The sequence below is a fragment of the Psammomys obesus genome, unplaced genomic scaffold, assembly GCF_907164565.1.
Source record: "Psammomys obesus unplaced genomic scaffold, mPsaObe1.curated_primary_1811, whole genome shotgun sequence".
NCBI lineage: Eukaryota > Metazoa > Chordata > Mammalia > Rodentia > Muridae > Psammomys > Psammomys obesus.
Genome location: NW_026585504.1, coordinates 48048976 through 48067958, shown reverse-complemented (window position 1 = coordinate 48067958; position 18983 = coordinate 48048976). Strand labels below are relative to the sequence as shown.

General features: G+C 35.6%; 1 protein-coding gene across 7 annotated transcripts in view; it reads left to right on the top strand.

Annotated features, from left to right (window-relative positions):
* The window catches only part of Relch (RAB11 binding and LisH domain, coiled-coil and HEAT repeat containing), an 86146-nt gene that overhangs the window by 59997 nt on the left and 7166 nt on the right, over positions 1–18983 (top strand). For 2 of the 7 annotated variants that reach the window (XM_055601286.1, XM_055601342.1), the window contains 7 exons: positions 1581–1660; positions 4904–5010; positions 6505–6604; positions 12408–12490; positions 13279–13342; positions 15065–15203; positions 16711–16827. In XM_055601286.1, coding sequence (XP_055457261.1) covers positions 1581–1660; positions 4904–5010; positions 6505–6604; positions 12408–12490; positions 13279–13342; positions 15065–15203; positions 16711–16827 — 690 coding nt within the window. Of the gene's footprint in view, positions 1–1580; positions 1661–4903; positions 5011–6504; positions 6605–12407; positions 12491–12994; positions 13078–13278; positions 13343–15064; positions 15204–16710; positions 16828–18983 lie in introns of those variants that run through there. The other 5 variants (XM_055601303.1, XM_055601296.1, XM_055601323.1 and 2 more) reach the window with 5 other exon arrangements.

Below are 18983 nucleotides of genomic sequence, written 5' to 3'. Positions count from 1 at the left end.
GTCCTTAGCAGTAGTCAGAGAATGAATAAATAAAGTTTGAAAATGCCAGTGACATTTGTTACAGGTTTTTTTTCTTAATCTTTTGTTTTGTTTTGGAAAGTAGCAGTGTTTAAGACATACTTCCCAAATGTTACTGTTTTAGTTAGGGTTTCTATTGCTGCAACCAAACACCATGACCAGAAAGCAAGATGGAAAGAAAAAGGTTATTCTGTATTGATGTTTATTAATAAAGAAAGTCAGGACAGGAACTCAAACAGGACAGGATCCTAGAAGCAGGAGCTGATGCAGAGGCCATGGAAGGGTGCTGCTTGCTGACTTGCTTCACATGTTTTGCTCAGTTCTCTTTCTTGTAGAACCAGGACCAGCAGTCCAGGGATGGTACTACCCATTGATCACTAGTTGAGAAAATGGCCTACAGATGGACCGCCTAGAGGGATTTCTTACTGAGGCTCCTTCCTCTCTAATGACGCTAGCTTGTGTAAAGTTGTCACGTAAAACCAGCCAGTGCAGTTACTTTCAGTAGTATTTTTTTAAGTTGATATTTGCAATACTTTATTGTTGATGCTTGGGATCGTTATTAATTCTGGTGATAAATTAATGAAGAAAAACTAAATTATTGAGAACTGACAGCTTTTAAAATCTAGTTAGCTGTGAATATTTAATTGTTAAGAAAGGAAATTATTATTATTAACTCCCATTTTTACAGTAAGTATTGCTAAACATCACTTATTGAGGCTCAGGTTTAATTCTCTACTATCATTGTCATGTTCAGCCAGTATCGGTATTCCTCTCAAGAAAAAGTGACTTTTACCAGCAAAATAAACTAAATGCTAGCTAATGTGAAAACATTTTTCTTGTAACTATAAAAATAGAGGTACAGTAACAAAAAGAAATTAAGAGCATAGAAACAAACCACTTAAAACAGTGTGCAATGATCAGTAAATAAATTCTTGGTGCTATAAATAGTTTATCTTACTGTCCTGTCTAGAATTTTTCTTTGTAAGTCCTGCTACCTACTTTACCTTAATATTTGTAGACAGAGACTCTTAGAATATAGTCATAGGTCACACAGTCATGGTTGGATTCTTGCCTTTCTTCCCATTTATGTGCCCGAGTGCCTCTTCCTCCATAAACATTATCAGGGTACTGTCTGACCGAAAACCTACAGTGGATGCCGTAGGGGCCTTTGGAAACTAGAATCCCTGAGCTAAAGAAAATTAACTAATCTATATCTGGGTAATATATTTGAGTGAGTGCTTTAACATTTTTACAAAACACAACAACTTAAAAGCAGACAGGGTTACCAAGACCTAGCTATGTGGGTACTTAAGAGACTCTTAAGCTTTTTTTGTTTTTGTTTTATTCTGGAAATGTCAGTCTAGGATCCCAGTTTGTTTATTAAATTCCTTTCTCAGATATCAGAAGTGTGTGTACTAATGCCACACAGAATGTGTCTTCACCAAAATGCTTCCCAAAAGAATCTTGCAAATAGTTGCACTTTTAAATGCAATTGTGATTTTCACTTTTGTCTTTACACTTAAAGTATACTAGAACTTTTATAAATATTTTAATAATTTTAGATTCCTCAGCAGGAAATGGGGTCCTCACTAAAGCTACGGTCCCCATTTATGCAACCGGAGTCCTCACATGTTACATTCAGGTAAGAGAAAAGTCTTCCACTCCAGTAAAGGGATGTATCCTTAGATACCTGATGTTTGCTTGCTGGAGTATACCCAAAACCTCCAGCTAAAGTGGAAATGTTACACCCCCCAAAAAAAAAAACACAAAAACAGTTTTACTCATTTTTCAGTAAATGTTATATAATGAGCATATTTGAATAAGCCTCCAAATAAAGTATCAATTTAACAAATTTAATTTAACATTACATTTACTTAGCTGAATTTCCTGTGTTTCATAATGGTTTCCATAAATAGGTAGGTAGGTAGGTAGGTAGGTAGGTAGGTAGGTAGGTAGGTAGATAGATAATAGTGTTGTATTAGATAAACCAAATTAGAAAATGCAGTAGAAACTATTGTTTTTACCAAAGCACCCTTTTGTAATATCTTATTTTTCTTAATTACTGCTATATATTAAACTACCCCCAAGACATAGTACCTCCTTATAGCAAACCATTTTATTTGCTTATGATTCTACAATTCAGCACATGGCTCATCTGACTTCTGCTGGTCTTGCTGTGGTCATTCATGCTGCATAAGCTGTTCTGTGAGTGGAGCTTTGGCCAGGGTGACTGAGCTCTGTCCATCTCCCATTACCTGACCTGGTGATTCAAAACACCAATGAATATGAAAACAGAATGTGCTAGACTAAGAGTTAGTCTCAGAATCGGCACAACATTACTCCAATGGCAGTGTGAATAAGTCACAAGCCCAGCCCAGATTCAGAAAAAGCAAACTGATCCAGGGTTGATGTCAGAAGGAGTGGGTCATTGCTTACTGCTGGGGCAACAGACTGCCAGACTCTACTCACTGTTTAAGTAAATATTATGATCCATGTTGAGACACATTATCAAGTGGAGCATTAAAAGGGAGAAGCATGTTCCTTCTGATGATTTCCTGAGTTTTCACTCATGGATACCTAGCTTCCTTGACCCTTGAATTCTAACAGCATCACTTGATATTTATTACACATTTCTTCAAAGCATATTCAAGTCACAGCACTAAAATTCACTACTGTATCATAAATGCCAGCCATCTAAGTTCCCATTCTGTTAACAGTAGGACAGAATTCCTTAAAGCTTTTTTTAAATGAATTTTTATGATGTTATAATAAAGATAATTCAATAAATTTCTGTGTAGGATATTTCCAGTCATACAGCTTAGATAATCTCTAGTATTCCTGAAGTTAGAGATGAATTATGTCAAGTCCAAACATCACTATAAATAATAGTATGATACTATTCTTCATTCAGTTTGGAAGTTGTGTCAGCATAGTATCAAATCTGATATCAGTGTTTTCTCTGTCTTTAACTTCACAGTTTTGTAGAGTTTTGATTGTAACCATATTATTTTAAAGCATGATTAAATTATCAGATGCAAGGTATGATATATAGTAAAGCCTCCAAACAGACTTATGGTATTATGAATAAAGATCTATCTCTGGAGTGACTGAAATCCAAATATATTTCAATCTCTAAAACAGTCATTTAATAAATTGAGGTTGTAATCAGAGATTTCCCAGGTTGTTCTTTTCAAAAAGCACACACTAACAGTTAATGATTCTTCTTGCTAAGTACTATTGTGTTAGGATGAGCCAGAGCCTACAGTAAGTTATGTTAGGACACAAAGACTGTCTGAGGGTTAGGGATGTAGCTCAGTGCTAGAGCACTTGCCCACCATGTACTAGATGCTTGATCCCCAGCACACACACACAATTTTTGACCTACGTATATAAAGCAATATCATTTGATTTGATATTTTTAAATGGGAAATAATTAGAGTTAATTTCAATAGAATCCATCCTCATTTGGAAGTTTATTTTTAGCTGTTATTTCACTGTATTCTTTTAGGTTTGTAATTTGTTTCCCAAAGTTATATTTACTCTGTTTGACTGTACTGGGTATCCCAGTTAGTATCTACTAGTTACTTTCTTTTGTTTTGATAAAGGCCATGATCAAAGGCAGCTTGAGGAGGGAAGAGTTTATTTGACTTACATGCCCCAGTCATAGACCATCTTTGAAGGAAACCAAGGCAGAAACTGAAGCAGAGATCATGGAGGAATATTGCTTACACGCTTGCTCTCCATGGCGTGTTCAGTCTTATGCAACCCAAGATTGCCTGTTCAGGGACGTCACTGCACAACCTGTGCTGGACCCTTCTGAGTCATTAATCAAGAAATGCCCCACAGGTTTGCCTATACGCAATTTCATGAGATAGTTTTATTAATTGAGTTTCACTCTTCCTAGATGACTCTAGCTTGTGTCAAGTTGACCAAACTACAAGCAAACAAAAAAACTAAAAACCACAGTGGTTAACTAAAACAAAAGGATGAAATTCTATTCTCACCTTGATTTGTTATAGTCCACTCTTCCTTCTGGACCTTTGGATGTGTCCAGAAGCTCTTTGTCCTTGCCTTATTTCCTTTTTGACCTTATGTATTTCTTTCCTGGGAGTATATCAGACTCCCTTCCCATGTGCATTCAGATTAGTTAAACATGCAAATTTTTTAACTGTAAAAAGTTTTTTTACATCTTAATAAAAATTATGAAAGTAATTAATGATTCATTGAATAAGGCTCGAAAATGTTAATAATTTATTTTTAATCACAAACTAGAACTGTTTCCAGAACACTGATCTATTTCAGCAACTGATGTTTTCACCATTGGATATTTCAAACATAATTCTTCAAAAACAATGTTTTATTATTAGAAAGGTAACTGTTTTGATGGTCAGTATTTTACTGTGTATAGCCACCATTCATGGAAACCAAAATGGGTAATGAAAACTTTAACAAAATATTATACTTTAAATCAGAACCAACCAATGAAACTTTATGGTAGTAAAAATAGTTTATAGAGCAGAGTCATCTAATACTAAGGATACTAACTATCCTCAGTGTTTAAAGCTGTTAAACTTCATTTATAACTAGTGTTACTAAGGAAACTGAATTTTCTATGCCACCTAATTTTTTATTTAAATTTAAACATAAATAATTATGTGGCTACTGTCTACCATATTGGACAGCAAGCTTGAAATCAAGTGATATAGTCTTTTACCTCATGCCATTTGTGATCATGGATATGTTTAATAAATAATATCTTCAACAAAAATAGTTTTCTAAGTGGGATCTGTTGCCCTCATGTGGTGATAGTTTCTAACTAAAGAATTATGGCATTTAGTTCTACTTAATTGTTTGGGAATTCATTATCAATATTTTTTCTCTGTAGGAAGAAGACCGAAAGCTGCTCATTGGCTTCCTAGAAGATGTAATGACACTGCTTTCACTGTCTCATGCTCCTCTTGACAGCCTGAAGGCTTCTTTTGTGGAACTTGGGTAAAAAAATTAAATTTAACTTAAAAATTTATATACAATATAATAGGTTTTTTTTTAAAGTCATATCAAAGAAAAAGACTTAAGACTCAGGAAACTAAGACTTGATTAGGAAAGGAAAGCTCCTGAATGCTAGCAGTGTCAAAGTCCCACTCTAAAAGTTTTAAAGCAGATGAAAAGAGCACCCATCCATTTAGAAGCAAGGCAGTGGTTTCCAGAAAGAGGGGAGGAAAAGTACTAGCACATGCTTCAACACATAGAGGAAAAAATGGTGTAAGGTACATGAATTTCTTATAGTTTTTAGATCGATTTATAAGATGAATGATATTATAAGCCTAATCATACAACAGGTGTTTGAAGAGTTAGGATTTTACATTTTTATTTGGTTTGGGTTTTGCTTATTTGAGTATTAAATACTTTGTAGTCATTGTGTTGTGATTTTTTTTAACAAGAAAAATGGTACAAACTAGTATTTTTTTTAAGCTGGTAGAAAAATATGATCGAGTGCAGTTTGGGGGGTAGGGCTGTTTCGTTGGTTGCTTGGTTTAGTTTGGTTTGGTTTAGTTTTTCAAGACAAGGTTTCTCTGTGTAGCCCTAACTGTCCTAGACTCACTTTGTAGACCAGGCTGACCTCAGCCTCTCAAGTGCTGGGGTGAAAAGTATGTGCCACCATGCCCAGCTTCAAATGCAGATTTTTGAAAATGGTTTCCGGAAGTTAAAAAAGGAGCCTCTATTGAAAGCTAGTATTGTGGACCTTATTCAGTTCCCTTTGGTGTGCTGAGTCTCTCTAATCACAAGTTATGCTTACTGAAATACTTGTGTCTCAGTCACTCTTTTTTTTTTTTTTTTGTATTAGAAATTAAATCTGGATCCTTATACATGCCACACAAATGCTCTCCCACTGAGCCTGTTTTTAATTTTTTTTTTTTATTTCAATTTGTAGAGACAGGCCTTGAGTTCATTCTATAGCTCAGGTTACACTGAACCCTCCTCATCAGCTGAGATACAGGCTAGCGCCATTAAGAGGTGCACTTACTAGTAATACTGTCTTCACTAAGGATGGGCTTCACACTACAGCCACATGATGGGACAGGCTTTTTGCTTACCCAGTTTTTATAGACGTTGGCTACATTGTACAGACTGCCAGGAGTTTGCAATCCTTTGACTTTTACTTCCTAAGTTCTATATATAGGGAAGTGCCACCATTCCTATTTTTATTTGTAATTTTAGCTTATGCTATTAAATAGTTTAGAATTTTTGTCACAATTATGATGCTTAGAGAAGTGTAATTCTGAATATGGCTTACACTTATATAAAGTGACTTTATGAGACCTTAGCTGTGAAGTAATAAGTTAAATTCCATTCATACATTCTACTAGTATTTTATCATTAATATACATATATGTAGTAAATGTATATATACACATAGATAGTGATTTTCAATGCAGCAGTTAGGCATGTGGCTTAGATCTTATCCTTGTCATTTTTTCCCCACAGTGCAAATCCAGCCTATCATGAGCTATTGCTGACTGTGTTGTGGTATGGTGTTGTTCATACTTCTGCACTTGTCAGGTGTACTGCTGCTAGGATGTTTGAGGTATGTTATGTTCACTTCTCTTGGATCCGTTTGTGATTTCCTATGGAAAGAACATGTTCTCTTTCAAGCTTTAAATATCATGTACATGTGTGTGCAGATATCCTTAGTTATTTGGCATTGAATGCTATCTAGTTGTGTACTGTGTGATGGGGCAGAACTTTAGCTTTGGCAAATTGAAGAATGTTTTTTAGCCTTCTTGGTTCCTTAAATATTGTTCTTAGTTTCACTTCTCTTTTAAACCTTATTTGAATTCCATCCTATTAAATCTTTCTGGTTGTCCTTTCCTATTTACTAAGATAAATAACTTCTCAAGCTAAAACAACATAGGATATTGCTTAAGTTGTAGTACTCCTTAGTATTAAATTACAGTTATTTACAACTATACTATTCCTTCACATAATATCTGGAATAGGATCCCTAGTCATTAACTACCCATATTGCTTATGATATGGAAATTATTCTATAATGTATCTAGATTGTATTCACTTGCTATCTTCCCAAGTAAGATGAGCCTGTCAGTATACCCATCAGGTAGATGTCTATCATAGACATCTTTTTTTTAAACCTAGAGTCCTTAATTGGTTTAGTGTTGGTGCTGTTGAGTTTTACTAGAGCCAGGCGGCCTGGGTTCAGTTTCCATCTCTTCTACCAACTTTCAATAATGAGTTGAACTTGTCTATATATTAGTTTTCTCATCTACAAAATGAAAATAATGGTTAAAAGTATCCTACTCAAATGATGTTTGTTAATATTCAGTAAGTTAGTACTATAAAGCTCTTCAAATGGTATCAAACATATGAGCTGTAATAAATGTTGTCATATCAATGTTTTTCTAATTTGTGCTATTACTTAACAAAATAATAAAACTGCAAGAAATATATACTTATCTAAACTAAAATTGTCTCTTTATGCCTGTAATTCTTTTTTTTAATTTATTTTTTATTTTATTTTACTAATTTATTTTACTAATTACAGTTTATTCACTTTGTATCCCAGCTGTAGCCTCCTCCCTCATTCTCTCCCAACCCTATCCTCCTCCCTTTTCTCTTCCCATGCCCCTCCCCGCTTAATTTTTATTTTTAAAGGTTTTTTTGCACACACTATCTTTTTGTAATGCTCTTCCTCTTCCCCAGATCCTTCTAGATCTGTCTCACCTCTCACATGTCCAACTTCATAATCTTTTTGTCTCTTTCAAAAAACAGTAAAAATAGCCAACAAAAACTGAAAATCAAAACAGATTAAACAATAAAGATTTAACAAATTAAACAAAGATTTAACAGATTAAACAAACAAGCTTAAACAATACAGAGAGAAAATCAGCAAGACAAAAATGCCAAAACAAAATGAAACAAAGCAAAAAGAATGCCAAAAACAACAGAGTCTGTTTTGTTGACCAGTTACTCCTGAGGCCTGCCTGGAGTGTGGCTGATATATAGCTAGTGATACTCCATTGTAGGAAACTGATTTTTCCCTCTTCCAGCCAGGTATAAATTGCAAATGGCGTCTTGTTTAGGGAGTAGAACTTAAAATATTTTTGTGACAAGTTAATTCAAAATTTCCTAAATTTAAGAATTTCTCTACAATTTAAGATATATTGCCATTGGAAGGTTAGACTCTATGATATAATTAAAATATTTGCTTTCTATAATTTTTAATAATTATATAAATTAGATGAATAAAATTCTTTTGGCCAGGAAAATGAAAGTTTTGTCCTGTTTTATTTTTAAGATAATCTGTAACCAAGAGTTATTTGTTGAAGTCAATGTCAGCATAATTTTAATTTTTTTTTTTAATCTGTACGAATTCTTCTTGGTATGAATAAATATGATCACTTGTGCTGAAAAAAGGTCATTACCATGAAAATGGCTTTCTTCATTCCTTTCTCAAAAGCAAAATGTGTCCTTTGAAAAGCCTTCATTAATACACTCTTCATGCAGTTTTACTCTAAGACCTAAAAACTTACTTCTTTCTCTTGACCACTAGATTCTAAAATGTATGTATAGTGATCGTGTGAATGGAAATACTTTAAATGAATAAACATAGCCTGCCTCTTTTCATATTTGGTTTTGTTTGTGTGTGTATGTCTTGTTTTATTTAATGTGACTTTGCTTTCTTTGCTGTTGTCCATCCTTGTGCAAATACTGTACCTGTGTCCGTGTCCTTTCAGTTGATTATGAACTTCTGAGCCTAGTTTGACAGGCATTTAGAGTGGGCTTTTTTTTTTCAAGTTACTTATGAATTTATGGAGTATTAAGTGAAAAGATAGATTAGCATTTAAACTATATTTTTCTGTTATTTGCAGCATAGTTTTACTGAGCTCATATCAGTAAAAATTATACACTATTTAATTAAACTGAGTTATCAGTAGTAGAAATTTAAGTTCTTTCTTTGTCAGTGATCTTTATTAGAGGGAAATAATTTACCAGAAATAATTAATGTTTTGTAATTTAAAATTATGCCTGCTTTTAAAATGAGTAAGTTAAAAATAAAAACAAAAAACAAGGGCATTTAGAGTGCTTGCCTTGCATGCCCAGGGCTCTGTGTTTTTTCCTGGGAACACATAAGATTAGGTGTGGTGGCACAGAACTCAAGCAGCTGGAACAAAAGTTTATGGACATCCTCTGAAGCATGGGAGTTCAAGGCTAGCTGGGGCTACCTGAGAGCTCACCTCAAAAGTAATGTAACAGGATAAACTAATAGAAGTGAAAAACGGATATACCAGGAACTTAATTTGAAATATTTTCTGAAATTTAACACAAACGCAGCTTCATTTTTAGATAGCAGGACACAGAGAAACCCAATGGGATTATATGGTTCCAGTATTAAACAAGAGACCACCATTTGAACTAGAAAATGAATGTGATTCTGTCTAGGGAGTGACTGAGTGACTTTTATGTTAGTGACCTTCTACAGACAAATTACAGAAAAGATATCACATGACTATTAATTGTGAGATAATTGAACTAACTCTACTATTAGACCTTAATTCAAAGAAGTGACTGACAGCCGTTAAGACAGGTTAAGAGTCAGTCCATTGTCTGGTTCTACTTGTGTCTCTAAATCCCTGAACAAATAAACTTCACTTCTCCAAGTCTCAGTTTCTTTGATATTATTTATATTTGCCTCACCAGACATAAAGATCAACGGGTACAGTATGTAAAGTTGCTAGTAACTGATAACTCTTTTTTTTTTCTTTATTAATTGCACTTTATTCACATTGTATCCCCCCTGTGGTTCTCTCCCTCCTCCCGTCCCAATCCCTCCCTTCCTCCACCCTCTGCATGCATGCCCCTCCCCAAGTCCACTGATAGGAGAGGTCTTCTTTTCCTTCCTTCTGACCCTAGTCAATTAGGTCTCATCAGGAGTGGCTGCATTGTCTTCTTCTGTGGCCTGGTAATGCTGCTTCCCCCTCAGGGGGAGGTAATTAAAGAGCAGGCCAATCAGTTCATGTCAGAGACAGTTCCTGTTCCTATTACAATGGAACCCACTAGGATACTGAACTGCCATGGGCTACATCTGTGCAGGGGTCTTAGGTTATCTCCATTCATAGTCCTTGGTTGGAGCATCAGTCTCAGGAAAGACCCCTGTGCTCAGATTTTTTGGTTCTGTTGCTCTCCTTGTGGAGTTCCTGTCCTCTCCAGATCTTACTGTTTCCCACTTCTTTCATAAGATTCCCTGCACTCTGCCCAAAGGTTGTCCATAAGTCTCAGCATCTACATTGATAGTCTGCAGGGCAGAGCTTTTCAGAGGTCCTCTGTGTCAGCTCCTGACTTGTTCCCTCTTTTCTCCTTCTTCTGATGTCCAGCCTATTTTCCTTTCTGGGTAGGAATTGAGCATTTTAGCAAGAGTCCTCCCTCTTGATTAGTTTCTTTAGGTGTACAGATTTTAGTAGGTTGATCCTATATTATATGTCTATATGAGTGAGTATATACCGTGTGCATCTTTCTGCTTCTGGGATAGCTCACTCAGGATGATCTTTTCCAGATCCCACCATTTACCTGGAAATTTCATGATTTCCTTATTTTTTATTGCTGAGTGATATTCCATTGTGTAGATATACCACAATTTGTGCATCCATTCCTCCACTGTAACTGATAACTCTTAAATTTATTGACCAATTTTTTAGCTTTTATAAATCATCTTAAGTATCCTACGGCAGTGAAAGGTTAACTTGTCCTCTAAATTACCCCCTTCGATATGATAGACTCAAGATAGCATCAAGATAGACCTTGATGATTCAAACTTAAGCCATCGAGTGTTGGGCTATATAATGTTTATTATTATTTGCCATGTGATTATCATGGCAGTATTATCTAACCCACTATCATAAGTAGTAAGACACAGACACCTGTTAATAAGTTGTTTCAGAATGCTAAAATCAGTTCTGGAATGAATGGGTTGATAAATGCTAACATTTTTGCAGAATTAAATATCTTCACATAATGTCAACTAAGCTTTTTATTTTTTGGTAAGAGGAGTGCCAGGGCATGCACAGTGGTGATTTTGGTATGGAACGTCCATGGAAGCTCTGATCCTCTGTGAGAATGAACAGATTGGTTAGGATTTATTACTAATGTGTGCCTACATTCTGAATCTGGGGGATTGTCTTTAGTCGAATCTTTACAGAAACACTACGCTACCCTCCTTTTTACACAATTAGCACTGGTTACTAACCAAAGAATTTTAATGACTGAGAGACAGATTGACTCTCTTCATTATATTTATTTACTTTAGAATTTATGTATGGTTTTAGAAAATTATAAGAGATCTGTTCAGAGGTAAGCTAACAAATTTTAAGTAAATGACTTCTTTTTATAAAAATTCCAAATCATATATTATTGAGTAGTCACTTTAACTAAACTCATCTCTTGTATTCATACCCTTTGTCGTGTGCAATAGTTCTTGCTTGCAAATTAATAGTACACCCGTTCTCTGCATTAAGTGACTTAGCATTTTCAGATGAGCAAACTAGTTTCAAGAGATTCTGTAATTTCTCTAATGCTACATGCCTAATAGTGGAGGAGAGCTGGAATTTGAACCCAGGTCTAACACTCCAGATTATTATGCTACAGTGTATGTCTGTAACTTAGATGATGAGGCTGTGTGAGGACAGGTTGGGAGTTTTACTATGTGGACTTTAATGGCCTCACTGTAGAACAGTCAGAAGCAGTTTAGTGATGGCTATAAGCCATTAAAGTTTCCTTTCAAAAAGATCTATTTGTGCTTTGTTGATCATAATAAAATCATACCCAATTGACTTTGAAGAATTTTAACTAGTTATATTATTAATACAATATATGTCTCCATTTTAGATTTTTTTTTTTTTTTTAATAAAAGCTGGGTTTAGTGGCACGTTCCTTTAATCCCAGCAAGAGGGAGACAGAGCCAAGGGGATCTATGTGATTTCGAGGCCAGTCTTGTCTAGTGAGTTCTAGGACAACCAGAGCTACATAATGAGACCCTGTCTCAAAAAAAAAAAAGAGAGAGAGAGAAAGTAAATTTCTCCTTACAGTGCATTTTAATTGAAGATGGAATTTGAATGTAGCCTTTGACCTTGCGAAACAAACTGCCATCCAATTGATGACAAGCCTCTTTTATGGACTGCTAGGCAATTTAAGCTTTCTTTTCTCCTAAAGCTTCTCTGCCTTGGTAAGCACTCTAGTAGCAGTATTTGCTTAGCTTCTAATTTTGGTTTTGCTTTTGTGTTTTCTCTCTTTCTCTTGATTGTTCCTTTCTTCTTCCCGTGGCACACTGTTTGCTTTCCATGCACCACCTGTGAATACCCCCTGCGCTGACCAATCAGCTGTTGGTGAAGGGGGTGAATGAGACTCTGGTAGCTCAGAGGGTTGTTCCTGCTCTCATTACTCTCTCCAGTGACCCTGAAATGTAAGTGTTGTCCCTGCCTTCCATGTCCAGCATTCCTTTCCAAATGTGCCTGTTAAGAAATAGCCATCATGCTGTTAACAGTCACTAAAGAATCACTTGAAAATAGTAACATTGGGCTATATGCTTATTTGATTTTAAACTTTATCATGTTGCTAGTAGTATATCATTGGGGTTGTTTTTTAAGTCAACCTCAAAATAAGCCTAATTTGGAGGCTATATAGTAGAGAAAAAAGTATTAGCATTAATAATCAATGAATACTTTCAAAACAAAACATGATGATAGACTATTTCTTCCAGGCCAAGAAAGGGTGCTCTGCTAATCTCACTAACAGGTTGCCAGTGAGGGTAGTGGCATGAACCAAAGGCTTAACATGTTAATGTCTCATATGGATGACTAAAGCAAGAAAGGCCAGTGAGTCTGCCTACCCATCCTCAGTCACAGCTAACCCAGTTCTCATTCCAGTTTACCAAACCATTTTTTATTGCATGTTGACTGGTTTACAGCTGACTCTTCGAGGCATGAGTGAAGCATTAGTTGACAAGCGGGTTGCTCCGGCCCTTGTTACCTTGTCCAGTGATCCTGAATTGTGAGTTCCCAGACTGCAACCCTGAGTTATCCTGCCTGTCTTATTGAGCATTCTTCTTGGTCTGCTCTTTAAAAGTTTAACTGTCATTGCTAGAGACTAATGTGGGATTTCTATTTTGTGCTTATTTTGATACATATGTTAATGATGATCATATTGTCTTTTAGTCAAGTTTCAGTTTCTTTTCTTTTTGATTTCTAACAGCTCTGTCAGAATTGCTACAATCCCGGCATTTGGCACTATTATGGAAACAGTTATTCAGAGAGAGGTAGGAAATAGATGTTTGTTTATTACCTCCGTGCCAGTGGTGATGACAAACTTCTGATGACATACCTGAAAGTGGAGTCAGGGAGCATCATAACTTTTACAGCATTTCTTAGTTAATTATTGACCAGGTGATATTTAAAAGCACCATGGCCTAAACTAGTTGTTTATTCTAAGAAACTGCTTCATTTCTGTATTAGTCTTCTCAAAAAAATTTTCTATAACATACAATCTTTTCCATTTATTTATTTATTTATTCATTCATTCCTTTTAGAAACAATCTCAGTTAGTAGCCTTGGCTGGTCTGGTACTCCCTTATGTAGACCAGGCTGGCCTTAAACTCACAGATATCTGCCTGCTTCTGCCTCCAAAGTGCTGGGATTAAAGGTGTGCACCACCATTCCCAGAATATATTTTTGATTGCTAGTTTGAAGACTATTTTGTCATAAAACATTAGGAAAACAAAGCTATCTTCCTTTTACAAATGAAGGAGACAGGGCACCTGTATCCTGATAACTGTCGTGGATGTTATGAAGTTTTCTAATAGGTTATATAGACCTTGTGGCTTGTACCACTTTAAGTGGTACTAAACACTTGCCTGCTTCAAGTGTTTAGTAAGGTTCCTCCGTAAAGATTATCTTGATTCTGAAACTGTAGTTTTGTTCCAAGGTTTTTATGATTTATGCCCAACTGCAACATTAAATATAACACACTTTCAAGATACTAGAGAAGTGGCTTAGTGGTTAAGAGCACTTGCTACTCTAGCAAAGAACCTGGGTTTGGGTCCTAGCATCCATATGGAGGCTCACAGCTATCCATAACTGTGGTTTCCAGGAATAAGATGCCCTCTTTGGCATCACCAGGTACCAGGTGTACACATGGTACATAAACACATGTGCAAAATACTCATCCACATAAAATAAAAACCTTTAACACTTATCAAGATGGGTATCAGAGGTTTTTATTTATTTTTTGTCATATTGAGTATATGTATTTTTAACTTTTTAATTAATTTTTATTACAGTTTGTATCCCAGCTGTAACCCCATCTCTCGTCCCCTCCCAACCTCACCCACCATCCCTCATCTCCTCCCATGTCCCTACCCAAATAAAAAATATCTTGTGGATTATAAAATAAATGATTTTTGGACACATTACTCACCAAAATATGGAATTTCATTGTCATAAAGATTCTTATAACAAAAATTAAATTTTTCGTTATAGAAAAACATTTTCCCGTTTTTTGTGTTGTTTTGTTTTTTTGGGTTTTTTTTGGGTTTTTTTTTTTTCTCTCTCTACATATTTTACTGACAAAGCAACAGAAAAAAAAAGAACATATCTTTCTGCAATGCTTGCAATCTTGGCAGAATTTCAACATGGTCTTAAATCCTAAAATAAAATGTCTTTTAGGGAAATGTGAGTAAAATGTAAGTCATTTATGACTCACTGCTTTCAGGAGGTGAATAATTGAGTACTTACACTGTGATTTGAGAATTATAAGTTAGACACAATCAGAAACTTAACAACTTTTCCTTACATAGTTTTTCTTTTAATTTGTTTTTAAATTTTTGTCAGGTATGTTTGTATTATTAACCCAAACTAAAAACTGATGCACAAACAGAAAGTGAGATCTTTTCTGAGTAAGAAAACTTTGCAGCATGAATCCAATGCCAAAGGTTACCCTAAGAGCACTACTCCATTTTTAATATTGTATATCTTATTTTAAGTTGTTAGAAAGAGTGAAGATGCAGTTGGCCTCTTTCCTGGAAGACCCTCAGTACCAAGACCAGCATTCTTTGCATACAGAGATAATAAGAACATTTGGCAGAGTTGGGCCTAATGCAGAACCCCGATTCCGAGATGAATGTAAGTCCCCTTTCTACCTGTTCCTGCATTGTTCTATCACAGCCAGGAGCTTGTCAGGGTGTCAAAGCCTTGCTGTTCTTTGTTTCTCATAGTCTAAAATCTCCCCTGGAACTGTTTCCTGTTGTGTTCTAAACACTAGCTATAAAACACTCAGAGTAGCTCTCCACTTGTAGTTACCTAAGAGGCTTTCTTAATCAAAAGTGTAAGGATATTTCTGTACTTCTAGCCACATTCTGAATTATCCCACTTGTTATGTCATCATCCTAATACACTGCTTTGTTTTAATCTAAATAATGATCTGCTAACTCATTTTCTCCAGTTTCTTTATTCTCTTCTTTACTGTGGCCCTCAACCTTTATAACAGTTTCTTGGGTGGCATCAAATCATTACTCCAAAAGCATATTTGCCATCACTGTGATGCTTTATCGTCTTATTAGTTTTAGCAGTTTGATGTGATTTCTAGAGGATCATAGGGTTGGACATTTAAGTCAATTTGGTTTCTATTATAAAATTGCATTTTCTAATAGTCTGTTTATTATATAGCCAAGCTGATATTATTTTTTCTTAACGGTTTTAAGATCAAAATGATTAGCAAGTTATTAAGTTATTTGGACTACCATGTCCAAAAGGTTTGTTGAGGGCATGGGCACTTACCAATATAATCATAAGAGTCTCAGCTCCTTGTGTGAGTATACTCATAATTAACCAACCAACAGAAAAAAAAAAAAGTGGCTCTTTTAGTTACAAGTGTGGTCAGTTTCCATGTTACAGTACCACACTTGTATGTGATCATGGTTAGAGCTCTGAAGGTAGATTGACATTATTGACACAGTAGTTTCTTTGATGGAGAGAAAATAACTCCTGGCTTCTGGATTAAGGAATATGCTAAGAAATAATGGGTCTTTGACTTATGTCATGTTGTTGAGTCTGTGATGCAAATGCATATCTTCTGGAAGAACTGTTTCCTAAGTACTCAGGCCATAAGCACAATTTTCATACTAATCACTAAGTAATGAAACCTCCTCACCCTACCCCATCCTGCCCCAAGGGGGGGGGGGGGGGAATGAAGCCATTTCTGCAAAAAGCTGGTTTTTAATGGGAGTTGATGCTTAATTTTTAAGCAATCTTGGACATCTGGGATGATTGCTGGGACTCGCTTATTGTTTCCTAAGCCATTGCTTTTATTTAGTAGCAATGGTGATATTTTCATAAGGAAACTTAGGCATAGGAACACATATATGCCATGTGTCTTAGTTCATTTGTTTATCAATTTTCCAAATGGGAGATTGGGAGGTGAGGTGAGATCACCTGTATGTAACAGTCCTCAGAACTAGACAGGAGCTCTAGTGTTATAGTCTTTTAATTACAAATCACTTACTTGAAAAAGCATACATTCTTACGTTATAAGAAAAAGCATAATTATACATTGTAAAGTATGAGGGTTGTGTATATGTAATTGGGATAAAATGTAACAATTTCTGTTTGTTTGTTTGTTTTTCTTTTTCAGTTGTTATACCACATTTACATAAATTAGCCTTAGTGAACAACTTACAAATTGTGGATTCGAAAAGACTGGACATTGCTACCCATCTTTTTGAAGCCTACAGTGCACTATCCTGTTGTTGTATCCTTGCTGTGTTGAGCTGTATTTGCTGATATTACCCACCATACAGTAAACTCAGCTATAAAAATTGAGTAGACTTTTTAGAAGTTTTGGTTCAACTTGACACATCTCTTTTTACTGTGGCTATCTCATAACTTTTAAAGGTAATTTTTAATCCTCTGTTTATGTTTTATAATTTGAAAACCCTGATAATTTTAAAACCCTTAGCTTTACTACACAATGAATAAGAAATGCAGAGCAGGGGCTAGAGAAAAGGCTTAGATGTTAAGAGCACTGGCTGTTCTTCCAAAACTTCTGAGTTCAATTCCCAGCAACCACATGTTGGCTCATAACCATCTATAATGAGATCTGGTGCCCTCTTCTGGTGTGTAGGCATACAGGCAGGCAGAACACTGTATAAATAATAAATAAATCTTTAGAAACACACACAGACACAAAGAAATGCAGGGCAGAATGAATCTAAGCTTTCATGTTCTGGTATTAGATTTCGCAATGAATGTTTAACTTATCCAATGGAATACTATGAATTTCTCTTAGAGAAACGTCACTCTCTAGAGAGGTCTAGGACCCAAGTAGTAGTCATCTTTAGTAACAGAACTAGGAGAAAAGCAGAGATCCTTGATCCTTGAGGCCCATATCAACCACTAGATTATAAATGATTAAACCAAGATGTAAAGACTGTAGTGGCAACTTCTGCTTTCCATAGCTAAAGCAAAACTGAACTGGAACAAAGATCTTTAACTGTCATGTTGAATGTTCTCTGTATACTGTGTTTAGTAAAATAAAACTAGGAAGGAAGTGAAGATAGGCCAAGTGAACTCTAGCCCCTGGCTCTCAATAAAAGACAGGAGAGTTCGGAGAAAAGGAACTAACTTAGAGATTGGGAAGGGTGGAAGGCTGAATTCTCAATAGAACCTGGAAAGCACATGGTAGACAGATAAAGAATTCTCATCGTGGCAGAGAGAGAGAGATTAAGCTTCCTAGTGATTTGTAGAGAAAAGCAGGTGCCAGGAAGAGTTTCAGAATACTGTAATTCTGTGTTGTATGGCAGGTCACAGTCCTCAGCAGAGGGAACAGTAATTTCAGATAAGATAAACGTGTTCTAGAGTGCCACAGACAATCAGTAGTGCTGGATTTTTTTTAAAACTGTAATGTAACCATGAAGGGTTGCTTTTGTTCAAAATAATTATTAACTTAATAGTTATTAACTTATTAACTTAATAATAAGTAAGTTGGAAAAGCTGTTTCTTGGGCAACTCTCCCTGTGGAAGTATTAAAACTCAAAAAGTAGGGTGCACTATCAATTTCATTTATTTTGAGGATTGATAACAAATGATCAATTTATGTGGATGGCATTAGCCATGCCTTTTCAAGCATAGATTATACAGTAAGCATGAATCTAACATTTTAGCTTGAAAACTTAAGTGTCCATGTCCTTTATAAGTGTTGTTCCACTAAAAGCAGAAGTCACTGTCACTCCTGATTCATCTTGTTGGATTTCAACTTAGAAAAGATACAGGAAGCAGATGAGGAACTACTCTTCTGAGTTGGCAAGAAGGAATCTTCTTATGAAGAAGTGACAGGACCCTGACAAGGGAGCTATGATGGCCTGAGAATTAGTAGCTTAACTATGAAAGTTTTGTTAGAAGTTAAGCAAAAATTCATGTGTAATATAACTAGCTAATAGAGAGTTTATAAAGGAAGGTGCCTCAAGGAAACTTTATTACAGAGCTTTCTAAAATGTAAGAATGTGTCTTATGAAATTCCAGATGTCCTCTTGGTCAGGGGTATTTGACCATTTACCACTAAGGTAGGGCTAGTTTTAATATCAGACAGGACTGAACATATTTCCAGTCCTTGGAAGAGTATTTGATTTTATGAGGAAAAGATAGGCCAAACAGTGAGTAGAAAAAGTAACTAACATCCCTATTTTCTCTAAGTATGGCCGCCTTAAGCCTCCAGGCCCATGTTTCTTATATCCCCCTCTACTAATCCAAAGGTCACCCACAGTTACATCTTGAGGTACTTTCCCAGTATCTAGAAAAGTCTGTATAATAATTAGGCAGCAGCCCTCTATATCACGTATATAATTAAATTGTGTGTGTGTGTGTGTGTGTGTGTGTGTGTGTGTGTGTGTGTGTGTGTGTGTGTGTGTG